This window comes from Heterodontus francisci, unplaced genomic scaffold (genome assembly GCF_036365525.1).
Source record: "Heterodontus francisci isolate sHetFra1 unplaced genomic scaffold, sHetFra1.hap1 HAP1_SCAFFOLD_52, whole genome shotgun sequence".
Taxonomy (NCBI): Eukaryota; Metazoa; Chordata; class Chondrichthyes; order Heterodontiformes; family Heterodontidae; genus Heterodontus; species Heterodontus francisci.
In genome coordinates this window covers 12,880,200-12,905,349 of record NW_027141175.1, presented here as the reverse complement: position 1 = coordinate 12,905,349, position 25,150 = coordinate 12,880,200, and the positions used below count along the sequence as shown (strand labels likewise).

At 46.0% G+C, this 25,150-nt stretch overlaps 1 protein-coding gene across 1 annotated transcript; it reads left to right on the top strand.

The window, feature by feature from the left end:
- Nucleotides 1–3,142: 3,142 nt before the first annotated feature.
- Nucleotides 3,143–24,821, top strand: LOC137362415 (probable G-protein coupled receptor 139). Its single transcript, XM_068026822.1, has 2 exons — nt 3,143–3,323; nt 23,920–24,821. The coding sequence occupies exons 1-2, from the start codon at nt 3,143–3,145 to the stop codon at nt 24,819–24,821; spliced, it is 1,083 nt and encodes a 360-aa protein (XP_067882923.1).
- The last annotated feature ends 329 nt before the right edge of the window (nt 24,822–25,150 follow it).

Below are 25,150 nucleotides of genomic sequence, written 5' to 3'. Positions count from 1 at the left end.
TGCTCATAAATCCTATCCCTCAGCACCTTTATATTGTATATATTGACTCTCCCTATTCCTTCTGCCAAAATGCATCAACTAACACTTGTCAGTCTTGAATTCCATCTGTCACCTGTCTGCCCATTCTGCTAGCCTATCTATGTCCTGCTGCATGCGGTTCATATCATCCTCACGATTTACCATCTCTTCAAGTATGGTGCCGTAGGCAGATTCTGAGATTCTACTCTGTATTCTAAGATCCGAATAATATATATATCAAAACAGGAAAATATTGCACCCCACTGACTCTTGGGGAACATCACTGTCGACCACTCTCCAGTCTGAAAAACAATCATTTACTATGAGGTCGGTGTTTTCTTTCCTGACGCCAATGTTTGGTCCAATTGAACACTGACCCTCCTATTCCGTGAACTTCAATTTTGTTCACCAACCTTTATGTGGTGCATTATCAAACGCAAACGTTTTCTTCAAATCCATATAAACAACAGCAACCACACTTCCTTCATCAACGTTCTCCGTTTTTTAATCAAAAAAAGTAATTCAATTAGCCAAGTAAAATCTGCATTTTACAAATTTCTGTTGGCTATCCTTAATTAATTAGAACCTCTCCAAGTGTGTGTAGATCTTCCCCCCTGATATTGTTTGTAAAACCTTACCCATCACTGATGTTAAGTTACCTGGCCTGTAGTTGTGATGGCTGTCTTTATATTTGCCACTCTTTAATCATCTGGCACCTCCCCCTTCCCCATTTGCAGGGAATAATTGAAGATTATAGCAATCCCTTCCATTACAACCATCCCCATTTCCAATACCAGCCTGGGAATCTCATCATCTAGACCAGGTGTCTTATCGAACCTAAGCTTAGCCAACCTTTCCAGTACCTCTCCCTCTCAATGATTATCTTATCCATTGCCTCTACTCTCCCTGCTTCTGCAGATATTTTGTCAGGTTCCACTTCCTGAATGAACATTGATATTAAGTATTCATTACGTATATTAAGTATATATTAAGTATATGCATGCTCGATAGTAGATCACAGAAAACTCAATCCTTGCACTATAAACGCACATATGGCTGCCTTCATAACCTGTGCCATGAATCAGTGTTCCTTGGCTCGTAGTTCATGTATCTATGATCTACTGGTGTAACCGCAATACCCTTATGTTAAGGACTGGGTAAATGAACTGTTTACCCAGCTCTCTTCATTCATGCTTGGGCCCAGGCTTACCTTCCAGTTACATCAGTCCTCTGTTGTACCTTCCACTGCTGTCGGTACTGTGCGACTGTGATGTAAACTTCACCCTGATCTGACTCCTCCGTCTCACTCCCATTCCCACGCAAGATGCTAATGTCTGAGCTGGTGCGCACTGAAGACTGAGGGGGTGACGGTACATATTGGTGTTATTGGTCGGGCCCGCCATCTTCTGAAGGGCCGAAGAAGTGGAAATAAAGAAACGATGGACCAATGGAAAATAATGGGGAGGTTGTACCGCTTGCTCCACCTGGGAGTGGTGAGGCATCCAAATCTTGGGAATCATCCTGAAAGAGATCCGCATCCAAGACAGATAGAAGAGAGCCCATCTCAAATCAGATCAGTTTCGACGGTTACGTACTTCATTGCCGATGTGTTATCTTTGGAGAGGTCTTCAGCTGATGAGTCACAGGTCATTTAATATATAGATTCGAGTTTTGGCTTGGATCAGTTATTATCAACTAATTGAGTTTGTACATAAGGAGATCAATTCGTGAAAACTATAAGCTTACGGTTAGTGGGAGACTAGTTGGTTTATGCTTCACTCTCTGGGTGTTGTGCGCATTTCTTTTCTTGATCTTGAAGAAGCTTGGAGGTACTGGATGGGTGTCCAGTTCCAAGTCGAGAAAGCACATATTGCATCAGTTGGAGCCATTGGCACAGTTTATGCTTTAGAATCTACAGGTGCATGCAGGCATTATGGTGTAAGTATAACCAATTACTGCCCAGTACAAAAGATGATGAGGATATCACTGTGCATATGTAACTGTGCACTGTGAGGAATTCCACAACAGAGGTATAAACCAGTAGTCATCAATGGAGGGAGATATTAATGCATCAAATTACGCCTTGCGGTCTTCAGCATTCATCATCACTTAAACTGTAAATATTGAACTGTGTACACACAAGTAGAGGGGCATATTCCTGCTTTTATGCAACCATTGAACTGTGCAATATTTACGAACAGAGGGAGACATTATTGTTAAAATGCCAACATTGCTGTGAACAGAATCCGTAGGCAGATGTGGACATTATTGAATCAATGTAAATAATGCACTGTGCAGTTTTCACCAGTGTGACAGTTAGGCAACTTATATCTGGAAAGTTTCAATTTCTTTCTGCATGATATCTGGTTCAGTCTATTTTCATCGAATATATACATATATCTTAATGAGAACAGAATGTGCTGGAAATACTGAACAGGTCTGGCCGCATCTGTGCAGAGAGAAACAGAGTTTAAGTTTCAGTTCCGTGACCCTTCATCAGAACTGGTAAACGTTGGAAATATAACAGTTTGCCATTTAATCTCTCTCCTCGAAGTCCCATCACAGACCTTCCTTCTTGTTCTTCTTTCCTCTTCCCATATTTCACTTGCTCAAAGACTGTTACATTTCTATCATTTACCAAAATTTCTTCCCGACTGACGTCAGAATGACTAGCCTGTACAGTGTTTTCCCCATCTCTCAATTTTGTAAACAGAGTTTAACATTTACAACACTCCACTCCTCTGTCATCACTCCCAACTCCAAAGAGAATTGAAAGATTCTAGCCAGTGCCTCTTCTCTTTGCACCATCCTTTGCCTCACCAACCCTCAGACATGCCATCCAGACCGGGTAAATGGTCTAGTTTATTGTGGTACAAAAAGTGTTGGATTGAAAGTGATCAACTGAAGTTGTTTGTTCAGTTCCTGTAATTAATGCCAATCTCCATGGACTCTAATTGTGCCTCTGGAGGGTTCCCCTCTTCTATTAATACAGGGACTCCTTTCAATGTGTTATCACATAGTGTCAGCGGCAGGATCACCCCCGGCACCATTAGGGTTTAGCAGCTCTAGAGAGAGGGAGAGAATAGATCATAATCTGACAGCAGTAGTTTGCAAGGTTACAACAATGGATCAGAATCTGACAGCAGTCGATGGGAATGTTACAACAATGGGCAGGAATTTCATTTGGGAGTTTGACATTCTTTCTACAAATTACGATTGGTACTCATTAGACTATCGGATGTATCTCGCATTGAGGATTATTCAGTACATTTACTATCCAACCCTGGCTATTATTGGTGTCCCTGGTAAGTCTCGCTATTCAGCTACTAATTCTATAAAGCATGTTTAACTGCATTACCGTTCTGCCCTCCTTATATCAGAGTTCTTGTAATTTAGTCTCTCAACTTTGCTGCTGTTGCTGTCCCTGGTAGGTCTCTACTTCCGGCTATGAAATCTGCAAGACCTGTTTCACTGAAATAATCATCTTGCAATTTTAATTTTGGGAAGAGTTGAGCTAGTGTAATCAACCTCCAGAAGCAATTCCGTCCAATGTCCATGTACCACTTACTGGCCAATGTCTGAGGCTAAACCAGACAATTTGCAATCTCTGTGTTCTATTTAAACTTCAGTTGAGTTCATCTCCATATTCTCTCAATCACCAAGCCTGCCTATTATCATCTTTATAATGTCACCCGTCTCCAGCTCTGCCTCAGCCCATCTACTGCATAAACCCTTATCTATGCCTTTCTTAAATCCACACTTAACTGTTCCAATTCTATCCTGCGATCCCTCCCAGTTGTAAACCTTCATAAGCCCCAACACATCCAGAACTCTGCTGCCTGTATCCTATCTCACACCAAATCCTTGTCACCCTTCACCCCTGTGCTCACTGATCTACATTGGCTCCCGGTCTGTCAGGACCTCAACTTTAATATTCTCATTCTTGTGTTTGCATCCCTCCATGGCCTCACCCCTCCAATTAGTCCCATTCCACTTTCCATTCCCATATCCCTGCAAAGCGTTTGCCTGAAAGTCTTTTCTGAAATTCCCCTTTAAAAGTAACAGTTTGAAAAGGTACTTTTTAAAATTAGTGGTCGCCCTTTTAGCTCAGAGGCGACCAGGTTTTGTTTTTCCCTCAGAGAGTTGTGCGAATTTGGAATTCTCTGCTTCAGAAGGTGATGGGAGCGGGATCACTGAATATTTTTAAGGTCGAGATTGATAGATTCTTGTTAGGCAATAGAATCAAAGATTATCGGGGTAGATGGCAGTGTGGAATTCGAGACAGAAACAGAATAACCATGAACTTATTAAATGGTTTTCGAGATACAGCACTGAAACAGGCCCTTCGGCCCACCAAGTCTGTGCCGACCATCAACCACCCATTTATACTAATCCTACACTAATCCCATATTCCTACCACATCCCCACCTGTCCCTATATATTTCCCTACCACCTACTTCTACTAGGGGCAGTTAACCTATCAACCTGCAAGTCTTTGGCATGTGGGAGAAAACCGGTGCACCCGCAGGAAACCGACGCAGACACAAGGAGAACTTGCAAACTCCGCACAGGCAGCACCCAGAATCGAAGCCGCGTCCCTGGCGCTGTAAGACTGCGGTGCTAACCACTGCACCACTGTGCCGCCGCTGGTGCAACAGACTCGGCGGCACATTGGCCTACTTGTGCTCCTAATTCATATGGTGGTGCGGCCGGATGGTCTTTCTCACTGTATCTAATCCTGGCCATAATTTCCAGCTCCACAGCGTCACCGGGCCCAAGGCCATGGACGCTTGGATCCATTAAATGGTTTGAGTTGAGCTGCCGGTCACTTCCAGTGCTTTATGCTGGACAGGGCTCCAGACTCAGTTCATTAAGCATCTGATTTTAGTGTGGCGAGGGGTTTGAAGTGACATCAATAAGCCATTCCAGCAGCTTTGATGTACATCTTTGAAACTTAGTCTGTGCTTGTCCACTGACAGCCTGTGTTAGTCACTCTCAGCTGAACAGACATTCATCAGCACGAGGAACCTCCTCCAGTGCTATTTAATTGGACCGGGCATCGAACGTACAGGTGAGGGGCTTTTTACTTGCTTCTGCTACTGTAACGTTGGTGGAGGTGCTGGAGGTTGTGTTGTGAGCTGGTGCAGACATTCAGGGAGGACGGAGGATTTGGCGACCCAATTCTGGACGTGGTCTGGGGACTGTAGTTACAGTGTCTCTGGGTCTGTAACATGACCAACAAATGAAGCAGAGGCTGTAGGGATGGGAAACTCTGTAATGAGGCAGGAGGTGGGGTCTATGCCCTACAGACCCCGGGTTTTCCAAGAGCACGTTTACTACCTACACGTAACCCAGGAGCAGTGTATGAGGTGACTCTGATTCAATAGGAGGTTGTCATAGAGCTGTATCATCTGTGTAACATGACCTGGAGCTTCACACCAGGGTAAAGACGGAACTGTCAGTGGCCGTTAAGTTCACAGTTTGATTGAACTTCTATGTATCTGGATCTTTCTAGACAGCAGAATGTGACACACACACCATAGAATCTTAGAGTCACTGACGGCACAGAAGGAGTCCATTCGGCCCAACGAATCTATGCCGGCTGTCCACTGAGCTACGCGGTCAGTTCCTTTTCCTTACTCGGTCCCCATAGCCCTGCAATTTCATTTTAACAAATGCCCACCAATTTCCTTTTGAAGTCGTTGATTGTCTCCACTTCCACAATCCTCGTGGGCAGCGAGTTCCAGGTGTTACACAGATGCAGTTAATTTTGAGGACACATGTCTCTATATGTTCAGCAACCTGTTCTCAAGCAGATTGTGGCTTATTTTTTCCCTTCTCTAAAAATAATAAGGAAAATCCTCAATATGTATTTCGCCTCTCCCTCAGTTTGTAATGCTTGACATTTAAAGGCGCGCAACAACACTGTTGTTAAAGTTTAAAATAGAAGTAGGATTTATTAACACATGCTCGTACATTCGGGAGGGGATTAACTTTGCAATAAATGCTCACAAACATACAAGGAAAAGTAAAAACATCGAAAGGTTAAGGACATTTAACAAGTAGAAAAGTAACTTAATTGCAAACTGACGAAGGTTCCAGTTGAAACTACAGTCCGTTTTTTTACTAACATAAAGCTGGAATTAACCAACTGGAAATGCCGAGTGGAGTAGCAGTCAGATGAAATCTATGTTCTTATAATTTCCTCTTCTTGCACTTTCGTAGATAAAATGAGAAAACTTCGTTTCTGATTTCACCCCTTTTCTGCTGAAGAAAAACTGCCAGAGAACAGACATATTTTGTTGCTGTTTTGCAGAATGTGGATTCTTATTTCCTCTTTGCAGGCAGGCCCTAGGGGTAGCTTCCAGGTAGCCGCTTTCCTATACAAGCTAGTGACTCCCATTAAAACTGTTTCAAAACCAGACAGGCTAAAAAGTCTAGCTTCCAGGTCATGTGACTGGACCTCTTCAAGTAACTGTCCAACCCCCTGTTGTTGAAGGGATCTCATCCCCTTCTATGTCTAAACAAGTTGAACACAGCAGTAACATAATTTTCAAAATCTGTTTATAATGGCAGCTAACAATAATACCCAAGTGCACAAAAATAAAATTTGCAGTTGGTTTCCATCCATTCGTGATACAGGTCATTACCAACTGCTGCATAAACCAATTTACTTCGTCACAGTCCCCTTGCCTCTCTTGCCCAAAATCCTCAATCTGTATCCCCCAGTCCGAATACCATTAGTTAAGAGATACATTTTTCCTTGTCTAACTTATCTAAACCTGACATAATTTTAAACATTTTTTCAAATCTCCCTCAATCTCCTTTGTTCTAAGGAGAACAAACCCAGTATTACTCGCCTAACTTTGTAACAAATATTCCTATCTCTGGTGTCATTCTCGTAAATCTCCTCTGCACACTCATAAAGACCCTTACATTCATCCGAAAGTCTGGTGACCAGAAATGCACGCAATACTGTAGTTGGGGCCTAATAGGAGCTTTATAAATGTTCAGAATAACTTCCCTGATTTTGTACTCAATCCCTCTTTTATGAAGCCCAAGATCCCACATGCTTTACTGACCACTCTCTCAATACGTCCTGCCACCTTCAAAGATGGATGCACATGCACATCCAACTCCCTCAGTTCCTGAACACGCTTTTGAACTGTGTCATTAACTCTATATTGCCTCTCCCAATTCCTTCTTCCAAGATGCATCACCTCACACTTGTCTGTATTAAATTCGATCTGCCACTTGTCTGCCCATTCTGATAGATTATCGATGTCCTGTTTAAGGTGCTTTGTATCATCCTTACTGTTACCACTCCTCCAGGATTGGTAGCATCAGAAAATTTTGAGATCCTACTCCGTATTCCAAAATCCAAGGCATTTATATATGGCAAAAAGCAGTGGTCCCAACACTGACCCTTTTGGAAAACCACCATCTCCCATTCTCCAGTCTGGAAAACGACCATTTACTGCAGCTTGGTGTTTTCAACCCTGATGAAGAATGTTATCCAATTGATTACTGACCCTCCTCTGCCTGAGCCTCAATCTCCCAACAGGCAGATTATTGATGTATCCGATAAGTGACAGAGGCCAGCTATGCCGGGTGTGGTGAATTATACTGAATGCTCCCTCAGCAGAGAGAAGCAGGTTGAGAGGTCCCGTGTCTTTTTCAGGATAGTGGGATTCCTGATGGTGTACGTGGCTCTGCGGTGCCCCCATTTCAACGAAGCAAGGTTAAGGAACAGAAAAAAGAAACTCTCACTCCATTAATGTGCAGCTGGTGTCTGGCCATGTCCTGCACATCATGTTGGCGAATATTATCTGAGGAAGGATATTCTTGCTATGGAATGAGTGCAGCGAAGGTTCAGCTGACGGATTCCTGGGATGGAAGGACTGACGTGTGAAGAGAGGTCGATTAAGCTTGTATTCGCTAGGGTTTAGAAGAATGAGGGGATCTCATAGAAACCTGTACAATTCTAATAGGACTGGACAGATTAGATGCAGGAAGGATATTGGGGAAGTCCAGGACCAAGGGGTACTGTCTAAGCATACAGGGAAAGTCATCAGGGCTGACAGGAGGTGGATTATCTTCACCCAGAAAGTGGTGAACTTGTGGAATTCTCTACCACAGAAAGCAGTTGAGGTCAAATCATTAAACATATTCAAGAAAGAGTTAGATGCAGCTCCTAGGGCTGAAGGGATCAAGGGATACGGGAGAAAGCGGGAACAGGGTACTGAGTTTTGGTTGATCAGCCATAATCGTATTGAATGGCGGTGCAGGCTCGAAGGGCCGAATGGCCTACTCCTGCTCCTATGTTTTTCCATGTTTCTATGTGAATGTCCACCTTCATTCTGAATCAGTCAGCTGTTCCCATAATCTTCAGGACAACGAGGAGAGCCAGAATGTGAATCCTCACAGACAATGGATATGTCTCTCTATCCATGGCTAATAATTCCACACACCCAAACCCACGCCCCACTGACAATCAAGCACACCACGAGGAACATCGTGGAACAGACCATCGATGTGATGAAGCAATGTTTCCGATGTCTGAACCGCCAGGGGGGAGCCCTTCAGTGCACACTGGAGCGAGTGTCCAAGTTCAGGATGTAATGCTGCCCCCTTCATATCATCACCATCATGACAGCACGGACATTGCCACGAGGAATCGGGAAGCCATCTGTGGAGGAGGAGGAGGAGGCAGGCAGGATATTTCTTGGATGCCTTCCACCCATGCAGGCTGGCGAAGAGGCCCTGCTAAGATTCTGGTTCCCAGAGGACAAGTTCCCTTTCCAACCATGGATCCCCCATTCTCCACCATTATACCCATCTGAGATGCCCCATCACAGCGTCCCCTTTGTCATCATCCTGCAAAAAATAAACACCAACAAAAACATTTCCATCAACATCTTTATCCAACAATACTTCAAATTATACAAACAAAACTGAACTATTTAACCTTGTGTATCCCCTTCGTGCCTGTTTTGGGGTTTACCGCAACTTGTGTAGTGTTCCTACTCAGTTTTTGCCCAGTGGCTGCAGCATGGCGAGTGGAAGGCTGCTGGCTTTTACTGGGAAGACTGCAGATGGCCTTGCAGCACGTCCTCGGGCAGTGCTGGGCCTTGAGGGCTCGGATCCGTACTGGACCACCGAAACATGGGCTGCAGAAGCTTGGGCTGGCTGTTGGGTAACAGCAAGGAGACTGGTGGAATGGCAGTGAAGGGAGAACAAATGCTGTCATACTGAGAGAGAGGACAGCAGGTTCCTGCTCCAGTTAGCCGCTGCTAGTCCCACAAAGCGACACCTCAACAATCCTAGTAATCTACTGGATTACAGATTGCTGGGCAGCTGTAAAAGCCAGCAAATCCCTTTGAGCACTGAGATAAACAGCCATTATGGCAGCAGTCGGGTTGATTCTGATTCTGCATGGCATCAAGCATGGATCTCATGAACACTGTCTGTGCTTCCAATGCAGCACTGAGACGCTGGGTGGCTGCCGCCTGTGCTGCAGTGGAAGCTAAGACAATGGTCACAAGACACCGCATCACAGCTGGGTCCCCGATTGCTCTCATGGAGTTAGTGACCACTTACACAGGGAAAATAATGGGCTTCAAGTTTTGTGCAATGTCGTGTGCCATATTGGAGCTGGACTACTCCATGTTTCTTGACAGTGACAGGTTTACAGGCATGTATCTCAGTGCACATGTCCATCAGCATTCTCCTGTATGCTGCTCCAGCAATATTCACATCTGAGTCCTGTGTATTATAACTCGTTTGTGACTTCGCCCTCTGGTGATCTGACACATGAACGAACCTTTCCCCCTGGTCTGGCTGCAGCTCACTTATGCTCGGTGACTCACCACGTGCAGATTCCGACTCGATACCAGCCTCTAAGGTACACGCAGTGTAAGTATTTGTGCTGGTGGCTGTGAGCATCAGACCATGTGATGGGGCTTCACCATCAGTGCTGTGCTGCCGCTCTCTCTCTCTCTCTCTCGCTATCTCTCTCTCTTTCTGTTTCCTGGAGCAGCTGTCACTGCGAAGCTGGCAGTTTTAGGTTAACATTGGAACGAATAAAATCAGAAGGGGAGGGCTGGGGTGAGGGACAATGGTGGGATGGAAGGCATGAGGTCCATGCTCCCATCATCTGTAGCTTGTGCATCATTCCAGCCAGCAGGATGAGGGGGAGGTGGGAAGTAAGAAGGGACAGAAGGCAGGAACATAACATAATTCTGAATTTTCGCAGAGATGCCGAATGCTTCGGGCTCTGTCATAGCCAATCCCATGATGTAGAGAACGATCTGCTGCACAGGCTCAGGGGATGAACGTATGCCTGGCCCCTGACGGTTCACTGCCCCTCCCTGTGATTAAGGGCCATGTTGCCTTGTAAGAGAGAGGGTAGAAAGTCAGTGATTGTGTTGCACTGTGTGTGGGTGTTTGTAGCAAAGGACACTGAGGGGAGATTTGATAGAGGTATACAAGATGATGATATGTTTGGATAAGGTAGACAGGAAAAGATGTTCCCATTCGTTATTGGTGCAAGGACCAGAGTGAAGGTTGTGGGCAAGAGATGCAGAGGGATGTGGGGAAACACTTTTTTACACAGCGAGTGGGAATGGCCTGGAAATCATTGCCTACTGGACTGGTAGAAGCAGAGATCATGAATGATTTCGAAAGGATATTGTATGAACACTTGAGGGAAATAAACTTGCAGGAATATGGAGACAGAGCTGGAGAATGAGACTGCCTGGATTTATCTACAAAGAGCTCACATGGACTCGATTGGCCGAATAGTCTCATTCTGTGCCGACATGACTGTGACTCTACAACTCTATGACAGGGACAGACTATTACTACTGCCTACCGACTGGGAAAGTTTACAATAGAATGGACAGTATCACCTGTTGAACCCCTTGATGTAAGTGAAATGTGTGATTCCCCAGAACGTGGTTAACGAGTGTCCTTCTCAAACAGAGTACATCAGTCCATCCCAGTTCATAATTCTAAAGACATTGACAATGGGGAGCAGTTTCTACTGGTTTTCCCTACATAGGACAGCAGCCAGGCTTGTCTCTGCGTCCCCCACCTCCGTGTGGAATGTCTTGTCAGGGTTAGGTGTGATAAGACATGTTGTCTGGGCGACAGTTTTCTTCAAATGTGTTACTGCTTCCATGCTCCCTTCAGTCCAACAGGGTTACACCTGGTCATTATCATCATTAGGTAGTTCATAAAGAGGGGCAGCAGTCTTTGCTAATCGAACGATTAGGGTCCACTGATACCTCACTAGCCTGAGAATAGAACAGAGGTCAGTCTTTGAGATGGGCAGGGGCAGACACGTGATGAGGGTCCGCTGATACCCCACCAGCTTGAGGATAGGCCACGGGGCAGTCTTTGAGAGGGCAGGGATAGACACTGGATGGTCTTGATCTGATGTTGTTCTGGGTGGATGCTGGATGATCCAATCTGGACAGTTAGAAAGGTGACACGATCTTACACTAGCTGGGTTTTCCGTGGATGGTATTTTAGTCCAGCTCCCAAAGTAGTTGCAGTAGTTCCTGTAAAAGGATTAAATGTGTGGACACGGTCTGTGGTGATGCCGAAGAGATCATTGGCATATTGCAACAAGCAGGAAGGCTGTGAAAATCTCATAAGGGCCCCGGCCATACATTTGTGGAAAATAGTGGGCTATTTTGGAACCACTTGTGGCAGACCTGTCCAGAGGTGTCGCTGTCCTCAGAAGTGAATGAGAATTTAAATTGTTTCTCCAGTTTTGCTGAGATATTCCAATAACCATTAGAGATATCAAGGGTGGAGTATACAGCCCTGCCGCTGGGCATCCTGGAGAACAGGATGGTGGTGTCTCTCCTTCAAACGGGTTCACACAAGGGTGAGTGAATTGAGTTTGTCCTGGTCAATATTCAGTCACCAGCTGCCATCCGGTTTTCTAACCAGCAAAATGGGGGAATTAGCAGCTAATGGGCCTTTATCGCTGATGTTATTGTACCATTTGCTCGGGTATCTGATGCACTATGGGAACTTACAAACCTCTGTTACTAATCTACATGACTTCAATTGCTGCGTCCATCCGCTCCTGCCGCTGCTCAACAGTGTTGGCAGCCGTCAGTCCCAGGGCATAGCGAGAATCACTGTTGCTGTCAGACTCGTCAATGTCTCGATTTCAGCACTCACAGGCACAGTGACTCAAACTGGAGGATAGCGGGATAGTTACTGTCAGTCTCAGCAATATGCCTCTGGCAGCAGTCGCAGGCAGTGTGGGCCTGCATGGAGGATAGCGGGAATCACAGTTCCGGTCAGTATCGCCAATGTACATATTGCAGCAGTCACAGGCACAGTGGCCCAGCCTGGAGGAGAGGGGAAATCACAGTTACTATCAGTCTCACCAATACCCTATTGCAGCTGTCATTGGCACAGTGATCTAGCCTGGAGGATGGCGAGAATCAAACTTTCTGTCAGTCTGACTAATCTCCCTATTGCGGCAATCTCAGGCACAATGGCCCAGTCTGGAGGATAGCAGGAATAACAGTTACTATCAGTCTCACCAATACCCTATTGCAGCTGTCATTGGCACAGTGATCTAGCCTGGAGGATGGCGAGAATCAAACTTTCTGTCAGTCTGACTAATCTCCCTATTGCAGCAGTCACATGCACAATGCCCCAGCCTGGGGGATAGCAGGAATCACTGTTACTATCACAATCAACAACGCAACTATAGCAGCAGCATAGTGGCCGAGGCAGTAAGAATTAGAACAGCACACTGTGGCACGCTTATTGACTTAAGTCAACTGATCTCTGATTGGGTAGTGGAACCTGGACAGCCACTGCCTTAAGTTTGATGCGTGCTCAGGGAATATTGGCATTGATATGCTCCCAAGCTGTTGCGCAATGGATACACAGATGGTGACAAGATGTGTTTTAGGTGATTTCAATACCAGAGCTAAATTGACTCATGGTTGGAGGGCACTCAGAAAGAGGGGGTTCAAACCTGGAGAATTAAAATGGTTTACCCCATCCTCGCTATTGTGCCTCAAGATGACATGGAGCCTATCTGTGAAGACACTCGGGCGCTCGGTAAGATCCTGCTTGGTATTGGCCAGGACCTGATGAACATCAATGTTTCCTGCCCCCAGTGCCCTCCACAGGTCAGTCTCTGTATCCTCTATCGTGCCCTCGACCAGAATAATCTGATCCATCTCTTGTTTTAACTCAAGGGAACCTGTTTAACCTTCTAATTCTTGGTAAATGACTTTAAAAATATCCCACCTCGGTAGGAGATCGAGGGAGCTGCTGCTCATATACACCACTCCCAGTTTCTGCTTTAGAGCCCTGGCCGCAACAGGGGTAAGGGATCTAAGTGTGGTTTTGGTGGTGACATGTCCCTTACCGTCAGTGACTGTGGATGGCCGGTCACTGACTCCATCTATGTCAGGCTTGTTCTTAGGCTGGCACGCAGTTTAGGCTCGGGTTACGCACACACCGGTATTTTCCAGTTATCTTGCCGCCCTTGTAAGGAGGCAGAGCTGAAGCTGTGATTTACCTGAAATATGTTGTCCCAACAAGAACTGGGAAATCTGGCTTTGTGTTTGCAGAGAGCGGCCACTTGTACCCACTGTTGACTCATTGCATCTGAAGGTGTTTGATGTTATCAAAACACGGGGCACAGTTCAGCTTCAGTGGAGACGGGACTTTGACATTGGTCATATTCTCTCGAAACCCCTCCTCACATCTTCCAACACTTCACCTAGTCTGGTATTTTCTGTTTATTACTCAATGTTTTAGTCCAGTATTTGTTCCAATTTTCTCAGGTAATGTATTCTGTCATATGGCTCCTGCTTTCAGAGTAACCGATAGTTCATGATGCAAATGCTGTCTTGCTAACCTTCCCTTTTCATTTTGCCTTGTCTACCTGTTCCTTCCATTTTTTGTGTTTTTTTTATTATTTGCCTGTTAGTCACATAAGTGTTTCCTATAGCCCAACTTATCTCCGTCTATATTTTTACTTAAAATTGCATTTCTGGACGTCCTCAGAGATTCTACAAAGAATGTAATTGTAATTCGCATCACACTCTAAAATCCTTCGGATGTCCATCACCCCATGGACACATGTTTGCCTCAGGCAGGTTCTGTATCAACTATTTCCTGTGATATACTTACAACATTGTACTTCTGGCTTTAGACGTACCCGTACTAAGTGATTATCACAAGCGTTTGACAAGAATTAAACCCTATCTCTTTGTCTGGACATTTCCGTGGCATTGCCACTGATGATCAGGCATGTTTGACCAAGTGTAAACTCTCTCTGTCTCAATATTTCCTATCCGTTCAAGCAATGATGAAACGTGTTTTACCGTGTGTAAACTCTCGCTATCTCGACATTTCCTATCTTTCTCAGCAATAATCACACATGCTTGAACAAGTGTAAATTCTTTCTGTCTGTCTCCAAGTTTCCAGCACTGTCCCAACTATGATCACACATGTCTAACTGAGTTTGTCATTTCTTGCAAACCAAGAAAAGCAAGCCGATGGTTCCAACCACTGTGATCTCTCTCCGCCATCATTTTAAGATCTGAACGAGTGTCAGAGATGACCAAAAGACGGTTAAGGAGTCACAAATAGTTTATTGAGGAGTGACAGTACAAATACAACACAAACTCATAATAGACAATGTAGACATCCCAGCTGTGACAGGTGAGAATGGTTTTCCATCCAGGATCAAATGGATGGAATGGCCTGGTCTCTGCTGTCTATGTTGTCCATGCTATCTGATCTGTGACAGGTGAGAATGATACTCTATCCGGATTGGGTGTGTTGAATGGATTAGTTCCTGCTCTCTGACCTGTGACAGGTGAGGAGGTTTTTCTGTTCTGGATCAGATGGATGGAATGGCCTGGTCTCTGCTGCCTGATCTGTGACAGGTGAGAATGGTTTTCTATCCCGGATCGGATGGATGGAATGGCCTGGTCTCTGCTGCCTGATCTGTGACAGGTGAGAATGGTTTTCTATCACGGATCAGATGGATGGAATGGCCTGGTCTCTGCTGTCTGACCTGTGACAGGTGAGAATGGTTTTCGATCCTGAATCGGTTGGATTGAATGGCCTGGTCTCTGCTGTCTGACCTGTGACAGGTGAGAATGGTTTTCGATCCTGAATCGGTTGGATTGAATGGCCTGGTCTCTGCTGTCTGACCTGTGACAGGTGAGAATGGTTTTCGATCCTGAATCGGTTGGATTGAATGGCCTGGTCTCTGATGTCTGACCTGTGACAGGTGAGAATGGTTTTCGATCCTGAATCGGTTGGATTGAATGGCCTGGTCTCTGCTGTCTGACCTGTGACAGGTGAGAATGGTTTTAGATCCTGAATCGGTTGGATTGAATGGCCTCGTCTCTGCTGTCTGACCTGTGACAGGTGAGAATGGTTTTCGATCCTGAATCGGTTGGATTGAATGGCCTGGTCTCTGCTGTCTGACCTGTGACAGGTGAGAATGGTTTTCGATCCTGAATCGGTTGGATTGAATGGCCTCGTCTCTGCTGCCTGACCTGTGACAGGTGAGAATGGTTTTCGATCCTGAATCGGTTGGATTGAATGGTCTCGTCTCTGCTGCCTGACCTGTGACAGGTGAGAATGGTTTTCTATCCCGGATCGGATGGATGGAATGGCCTGATCTCTGCTGCCTGACCTGTGACAGGTGAGAATGGTTTTCGATCCTGAATCGTTGGATTGAATGGCCTGGTCTCTGCTGTCTGACCTGTGACAGGTGAGAATGGTTTTCGAGCCTGAATCGGTTGGATTGAATGGCCTCGTCTCAACTGCCTGACCTGTGACAGGTGAGAATGGTTTTCGATCCTGAATCGGTTGGATTGAATGGCCTGGTCTCTGCTGTCTGACCTGTGACAGGTGAGAATAGTTTTCATTCCTGGATCGGCTGAATTAGAATTAACACGTGGAGCGTCAGCAATAAAGTGGATGAATTAATCGTGGAAATAGATGTGAACGGGTATGATATAGTTGGGATTACGGAGACATGGCTGCAAGGTGACCAGGAAGGAGAAATGAACATCCAAGGGTATTCAGTATTTAGGATGCACAGACAAAACCAAAAGATGGTGGAGATGTATTGCTGGTAAAAGAGGAAATTAACGCAATAGTAATGAAAGATATAAGCTCTGACGGTGTGGAATCTGTATGGGTAGAGCTTAGAAACATTAAGGGGCAAAAACGCTAGTGGAGATTCTATATAGACTCCTGATGTTGGGACTGACATTAAACAGGAAATTAGGGATGCATACGATAAAATAACATCTGTAATTATGGGTGACTTTAATTTGCATATAGATTGTGCAAATCAAATTAATCACAGTACCGCAGAGGAGGAATTCTTGGAGTATATACAGGACGGTTTTCCGGACCAATACCTTGAGAAACCAACCAGAGAACAGGCCATCCTTGACTGGGTATTGTGTAATGAAAGAGGAATAATTGACAATCTAGTGGTGCGAGACACGTTCAGGATGAGTGACTATAATATGATAGAATTCTTCATCAAGATGGAGAGTGACAGATTTGATTATGAGACAAGGGTCCCGAATCATAGTAAAGGAAACTACGACGGCATGAGGCACGAGTTGGCCATGACGGATTGTCACTTAAAGGGATGACGGTGGTTAGGCAATGGCAAACATTTAAGGAGAGCATGGATGAACTGCAACAATTGCTTATACTTGTCTGGCGCAAAAGTAAAACAGGAAAGGTAGCCAAATCATGGCTTACAAGGAAAATTACAGATAGCATTAGATTCAAGGAAGAGGCATATAAATTTGCCAGGATAAACAACAGACCTGAGGATTGGGAGCAGTTTAGAATTCAGCAAAGGAGGAACAATGGATTGATTAAGAAGGGGAAAATAGAGTACTAGAGCAAGCTTGCGCAGAACCTAAAAACTGACTGTAACAGTTTCTATAGGTATGTGAAGAGAAAAAAGATTGGTGAAAACAAATGTAGGTCCCTTACCATCAGCAACATGGGACTTTATTATGGTGAATAAAGAAATGGCTGACCAACTAAATGCATACTTTGGTTCTGTCTTCACAAAGGATGACAAAAATATCATACCAAAAATGTTGGGGAACACAGGGCTTAGTGAGAGAGAGGAACTAAAATAAATCAGTATTAGTAGAGAAATGGTGCTGCGGAAATTGACGGGATTGAGGGCCGATAATGCATTGGTGGTCATATTCCAAGATTCTCTTGACTCTTGGACAGTTCCTATAGATTGGAGGGTAGCTAATGCAACCCCAGTATTTTAAAAAGGAGGTAGACAGAAATCAGGGAATTCTAGACCAGTCAGCCTGACGTCGGTAGTGGGGAAAATTTTAGAGTCCATTATCAAAAATTTTATAGCAGAGCACTTAGAGAACAGTCGTAGAATCGGGTTTACCAGACTGATTCCTGGGATGGCAGGACTGACGTATGAGGAGAGATTGAGTCGGTTCGGATTATATTCGCTTGCATTCAAAAGAGTGAGGGGGGATTTCATCGAAAGCTATAAAATTCCAACAGGACTTGACAGGGTAGTCAAGGCAGGAAGGATGTTCCCGATAGTGGGGGAGTCAGATGCAGGGGTCATATTCTAAGGATACGGGGTAAACCTTTCAAGACTGAGATGAGGAGATATTTCTTCAGCCAGAGAGTGGTGAGCCTGTAGAATTCGCTACTATGAAAGCAGTTGAGGCGAAAACATTGTATGTTTTCAAAAAAGGGTTAGATATAGCTCTTGGATTTAAGTGATCAAACGGTATGGGACGAAAGCTGGAACAGGCTACCGAGTTGGACGATCAGCCATGATCATAATGAATGGCGGAGCAGGATCGAAGGCCCCAATGGCCGACTTCTGCACCTATTTTCTCTGTTTCTATGGAATGGCTTGGTCTCTGCTGTCAGACCTGTTGCAGGTGGGAATGTTTTTCTACCCTGGATTGGATGGATAAAATGGCCTGGTCTCTACAGTCTGACCTGTGAAAGGTGTGCATGGCTATCAGAATCCTGATCGGATGGACGGATTGGTCTGGCCTCCGCTATCTGACCTGTGATAGGTGAGAATGGTTTATATCCTGGATCGGATGGATGGAATGGCCTGGTCACTGTTTTCTGCTCTGTGATAGGTGGGAAGTGTTTTCTTTTCCGAATCGGCTGGGTGGAATGGTCTGGTCTCTACTGTCTGACCTGAGACATATGGGAATAGTTTTCTACCCGGATTGGATGCTTGGAATGCCTGGTCTCTGCTGTCTGACCTGTGACAGGTAAGAATGTTTTTTTTCCTGGATTGGATGGATGAAATGGCCTGTCCTCTGCTCTCTGAACTGTGACAGGAGGGAATGATGGTCTAGCCCGAATCGAATGGATGGAATGGCCTGATCGCTGCTGTCTGACCTGTGACAGGTGAGAATGGTTATGCATCCCAGATCGGATGGATGGAATGGCCTGATCTCTGCTGTCTGACCTGTGACAGGTGGGAATTGTTTACTATCCCAGATAGATGGATGGAATGGCCTGGTCACTGCTGGATGACCTGTGACAGGTGGGAATGGTTTACTATCCCGGATCGATCGATGAAATGGCCTGGTCTCTGCTGTCTGACCTGAGACAGGTGGGAATTTTTTACTATCCCAGATAGATGGATGGAATGGCCTGGTCACTGCTGGATGACCTGTGACAGGTGGGAATGGTTTACTATCCCGGATCGATCGATGAAATGGCCTGGTCTCTGCTGTCTGACCTGAGACAGGTGAGAATAGTTTTCCATCCAAGATCGGCTGGCTGGAATGGCCTGGTCTCTGCCGTCTGACCAGTGACAGGTGAGGATATTCCTTTTCCCGGATCGGATGGCTGGAATGGCCTGGTCTCTGCTCTCTGACCTGTGAGTGGTGAGAATAAATGTCAACCTGGAGTGGATGGATGGAATTGCCTGGTCTCACCAGTCTGACCTGTGACAGGTGAGAATGACTTTCTAACCCGGATTGCATCAGTGGAATGGCCTGGTCTCTTATATCTGACCTGTGACACGTGAGAATGCATTTACATCCCGAATCGGATGAATGTAATTGCCTTCTCTCTGCTGTCTGACAAGTGACAGGTGTGAATGATTTACTGTCCTGGATCGGATGCATGGAATGGCCTGGTCTTTGCTGTCTGACCTGCGATAGCTGAGTATGGTTTTCTATCCTAGGTGAGATGGAAGCAATGGCATGGTCTTTGCTGTCTGACCTGTGACAGTTGAGAATGGCTTTCAGTCCCGGATCGCATGTATGGAATGGCCGGGTCTCTGCTATCTGACCTGTGGCAGATCAGAATGGTTCTCTATCCCTGATCAGATGGATTGAATAGCCTAATATCTGCTATGTGACCTGTGACAGATCAGAATGGTTCTCTATCCCTGATCAGATGGATCGAACAGCCTGGTCTCTGCTATCTGACCCGTGATAAATCAGAATGGTTCTCTATCCCTGATCGGATGGATCGAATAGCCTGGTCTCTGCTACCTGACCTGTGACAAATCAGTATGGTTCTCTATCCCTGATCAGATGGATCGAATAGCCTGGTCACTGTGGTATGACCATTGACAGGTGAGAATGGGTTTCGGTCCCGGATTGGATGTATGGAATGGCCGGGACTCTGCTGTCTGACCTGTGGCAGGTAAGAATGGTTTTCAGTCCCGGATTGGATGCATGGAATGGCCGGGTCTCTGCTGTCTGACCTGTGGCAGGTGAGAATGGTTTTCGCACCACGTAACAGATGGATGGAATGGACTGATCACTGCTGTCTGACAGGTGACGGACAGGTGACGGCTCAGAATAGTATCTATCCCTGTTCGATTGGATGGAATAGCTTGAACTCTGCTGTCTGAACTGTGACAATTGAGAATGATCATATATCCTGGATCGGATGGCTGGAATGGCCTGGTCTCTGCTGTCTGACCAGTGTCAGGTGATAATGGTTTTCACTCCCGGATCAGATGTGTGAAATGGGCTGGCCCTTATTTTCTGACCAGTGACATGTGAGAATGATTTTATATCCTGGATCGGATGGATGGAATGGCCTGGTTTCTGCTATCTGCGTAATGACTGGTGATAATTATTTAAATCCTGGACTGGGTTTATGGAATGGCCTGGTTTCTTCTGTCCGACCTGTGACAGTTGAGAATGATTTTATATCATGGATCAGATGGATGGAATGGCCTGGTCTCTGCTGTCTGCCCAGTGACAGATGAGAATAGTTCTCTTTCCCGGTTCGAATGGATGGAATGGCCTTGTCTCTGCTGTCTTACTTGTCACATTTGGAACTAATGTTTTTATCTTGGATTTGAGGGATGCGGATGGTTTGGTCTCTACTCTCTGACCCGTGACAAGTGAGAATATTTTTCTATCCTGGATCAGATGGATGGAATGGCCGGGTCTCTGCTGACTGACCTATGACAGGTGAGAATGGTATTCTATCCCGGATCAGATGGATTGAATGACCTGGTCTCTGCTGTCTGGCCTATGACAGGTGAGAATGATTTTCTATCCTGGATCAGGTGGATGGAATGGCCTGGTCTCTGTTGTCTGATCTGTGACTTGTCAGCATGTTTTACTATCCCAGATCAGATGGATAGAATGGCCCGGTCTCTGTGGTCTGATCTGCGACAGGTGGGAATGGCTTTCCATCCCGTGTCGGATGGAATCTCTCGACGTATTATGACTGGATATCATTAGAAATGTGGATCCTATATGTATGTGAGATTATTCAATGCATTTACTAGCCCATCCATGCCATTGTTGGTGCCCTTGTAAGACTCCTGAAACAGCTATTAATTATATAAACCATATTTACTTTATTGCTACTCCTGTAATTAACTCTGCCCTCCTTGCTGCTGCTGTTATTCCAGGTGAATCTCATCCTCCAGCTATTCGCTCTCGAAACCATTACTAATCTGCAATATTGTTCTTGTAATTTACTCCCTCATGTTTATTGCTGTTTACGTCCATGGTAAGTCTCAATTTACAGCTAGGAGATGTGCAAACCCTGTTTAACTGGAATACTGTTCAGTAATGTAAATTTTTGGAAGACTGAACTCAGTGTCATTTGTCTCCATTGCAAACTCCATCCCCTCTCTGTGAAACACATACCCCACCGTGGCCAATTTCTGTGGCTGAACCAGACTGTATGCAACCTCGGTGTTCTATTTAAACCTGAGCTGAGTTCAACTCTATATTCTCTCCATCACCAACCCTGCCCACTACCACCTCTGAAATATCACCCGTCTCCACCTCTGCCTCAGCCCATCTGCTGCATAAACCCTCATCCATGCTTTCGTTAAATCCACATTTGCTTATGCCAATTATAACCCGCAACCCCTCCAAGTCAAAAACCTCCATAAACTGCAAACCGTCCAGAACTCTGCTGCCTGTATTCCAATGCACACGAAATCCCAATCTTCCATCACCCCTGTGCTCACTGATCTACATTGGCTCCCTGTCTGGCAGTACCTTAATTTTAATATTCTCATTCTTGTGTTTGAATTTCTCAATGGCCTCACACCTCCATTGCATTTGTCCATTTCCCATATTGCAGCAAATCTTTTGCCTTCAAGTTTATTTCCATTTCCTCATTTAAACTGAATTTCCTTCTTCCCTCTGTATCTCTCCCTGGCCGTGATTTTCCGTTCCACGGCACCACTATTGCTCATGCTATGCAAGCCTGGATCCGTAAAAGGGTGCGAGCTGAGCTACCAGCCACCTGCATCGTGGCCTGCACACTGTCTCATGCTGTTCAGTGCTCTAGGGCGGCTGAACATTGTGTGTTCGAGCAGCATGTAGGGTTCTGGAATATGAAGTCTAACTGCTATTCCAACTGCTTTGATGTGCGTCTTTGAAGCTTGGTCTGTGCATGTCCACTGACCGCCTGTATTAGTCACTCCCGGCTGAACATACATTCAGCAGCACGAGGAAACCCCTCTAGTGTTATTTAAAAGGACCAGGCATCCAATTTACAGGTCTGGGACCTTTGACTTACTTCTGATATTGTAACGTTAGTGGAGATGCTGTGGATGATTTTCTGGTGGTTGTGATCTGAGCTGCTTCAGACATTCAGGGCAGACAGATGATTTGGTGACCCAACTCTGGACGAGGTATGGGGACTGTAGTTACAGTGATTCTGATTCTGTAACATAGCCAACAAATGGAGCAGAGGCTTCAGGAGGTGAAGGTCTGTAAAAAGGGAGGAGGAGGAGACTCTGCCCTACCCACCCCGGGTTTTCCAAGAGCACTTTTGCTATCTCCATCTAACCCAGGAGTAGTGTGTGAGGGGACTCTGTTTCAATATGGAGGTGGTCATACCGGCACACAATACAGGGGGACAATTATCCAATGATGGGTCTGGTCCCAGGCCTGCTGTCGTTCTGGCCTTGGCCCCCACTTCCTTACTGGCCCAGGCGACTCTGCCACTCTTACATTGCTTATGGGTCTCTAGCAATGGTCCTAGTCAGCTGGAATAGCGGCAGTGGCCGCGGTCCCTGAATGATCCCAGCTAGACTGACAATCCTATCTGGGGTCGAACCTCCTGTTAAGGTACTGCTCCCAGGCCTGCTGCAGTTCCAGCAGGGTACCCGGTCTCTGACTGATCCCGGCCACATCCCGCTTAACTTGTGTCCAATCTGCAGTGATGGTCCTGGTGCCAGGCCTGGTGTGGTACATGCAGAGGCACAATTGCTTGACAGACACTGGCGGCCCCACCACACTGACCTGAGGTCTGGGTCTCAATGATGATCCTTGACTCAGGAAGTATGTAGTTCCAACAATGTCCCCTGCTCCGTGACTGGCCCCGATGTCCTCGACACACTTACGTGAGTTGCAGGGTTCCTGCAATGGGCATGCTTCCAAGCCTGATGCCTCAAAAGCATTTGGACCTGGTCACTCACTGGCCGCAAGCACCCACCACACTCACCTGAGGTGTGGGGCTCCAGCAAAGCATCCAGCATGAATTGCAGCGATGGCACAGTTCCCAGAATGGGAGCAGTTCTGGCACAGGCCCAGCTCCTTGATGGGCCCCGATGTCATCAAAACTCTTAGCTGGGGTCCACAGTCTCCAGTAATGGTCCTGGTCCCAGGACTGGATTATTACTGGTAGTGACCCCCGCTAGCTGACTGGTCCTCCTATCATTGCCATCTTTACCTGCGTTCAGGGCAGCAGCGTATGTGCAGGTCCCAGGTCTGGTGTATGACAGGCAATAGCCATCACTAGCTAACTGGACCTTGTGTCTTTGCCACACTTACTTGGTGTTAGGGCTCAAGAGATGGTCCCGCACCCAGGCCCGGTCAAGGACTCATAGTTCCACTGATCCCGGTCGTGTTGCCGATACTGAGCTGCTGCCCCCTTGATTGTTTCTGCAGTTTTTGTAGGCTGGATCCTTATCTTTAAGGGACACGGGCCACGAAACCGGGCAGTGAATTTCCCGAGCGCCACTGAGTTGCGCCAGGTGTGGGCTGCAAATTGCCAAGACAGGGTTCCCTTCATATTTTCGGCCCGCCATCGAGCCTCCCGCAGTCTCTACTGAGTTCAACTCACTGGCTGCGGCATAAATTCCTGCCACTGGTACCATAATTAGTTACAGACTGCATGTGATAACAAATGCACAAATGACACCCCAAACTGCTTTAAACTGTCTTTTTTTTACTCCGAACCTGATGCATCATTTCCTGTTCGTTTTTTCAGGTCCAATCGTTTCCTCACAACACGGGATACAGGAACATATTTGTAAATCTCAATAAGTCATCAATCAAACTGATAAATTTGCTGTTAGCCTGATGTATATTTTTTTCTGTTTATTTCCCTTCCTCACAGTAAACTTGCTAACGATTGGGATCCTTTCTCGGGGAAAGTGCGGTCTCTCCAAATGTGTTACTCGCTACCTGGTGGCCATATCAGTGGCGGATCTACTGGTCATTATCCTCGACATGATATTGAGGCACATTCCCATTGTTTATCAGGAACAGTTCCAGTTCCTGCAGTCCATATCCGTTTGTAATATCCACGCCGTCCTGCTTTATGCAGCTACAGACTGTTCCGTCTGGTTCACCGTCACATTTACCTTTGATCGATTTGTGGCCATTTGTTGCCAGAAACTGAAATGTAAATATTGCAGTGAGAAAACGGCGGCTGCGGTTTTGGTAACAGTGACAGTGCTGAGCTGTTTAAATAACATCACCTGGTATTTTATGTTAACTGGTCAGTATTGGCTGTGGAATGAACCCTGGTTTTGTTCTGTAACATCCATTGTTTGGTACTCTGTTGTTTGGGCATCAGTCCAGTTTCTCCATCACATTCTAACTCCGATTGTTCCATTTGTGGTGATTCTGCTGCTCAATGCTGCCACAGTCAGACACATTTTAGTGAGCAACAGAGGACGCAGGAGACTCCGGGCTCACAGCAGTGGGGAGATTCGCAGAGACCCAGAAATGGAGAGTCGAAGGAAATCCATCATTTTACTGTTCGTGATCTCGGCAAATTTCATCCTGTTATGGGCAGTTTTAATGGTATATTCAATTTGGGGCCGAATATTTGATTTAGGATATCGGTCTGTTTATTTACATGCTTATTTGAAGGAAGTGGGCTTCATGCTGCAGCTCATGAGTTGCTGCATCAACAGTGCGATTTATGCCGTGACGCAGACTCAGTTTAGAGAGCAGTTGAGCAATGTGCTGAAATATCCCTTTACTCCAATTCTTAAATTAACTTCACGATGAAAGCAGCTGAATCACTGACTATTCCCAGCAGTTTGGGGGTGGGCCTGTGATGACTAAGCGGGGCTGGCCTTTATGGTGGTATTATGGGGCGGGGCCTGTTCTCCATGGTGATAGAATGCTGGGGGCGGTATTTGTTCCCAATGGTGGCGGGGGTCGCGGGGGTGCAGGCCCGGGGGCAGGGGTTGCGGCGCCTGTTCTCTATGGTGACAGCAGTCTGGGTGCTAGACCTGCTCCCTGTGATGTGAGGAGTAGTGGTGGGGCCTTCTCCCATGGTGACGGGACCTGTTCCCGTTGCAGATGGGGAGTGTGTGTGCGGCCTCTTCCCCATG

Bases quoted from the DNA above. Each gene is read 5' to 3' on its own strand.
- LOC137362415 (XM_068026822.1), top strand. From the start codon at position 3,143: ATGGATCAGAATCTGACAGCAGTCGATGGGAATGTTACAACAATGGGC. The intron at 3,324-23,919 runs GTAAGTCTCGCT...CCTTCCTCACAG, and splicing joins GGCTATTATTGGTGTCCCTG to TAAACTTGCTAACGATTGGG.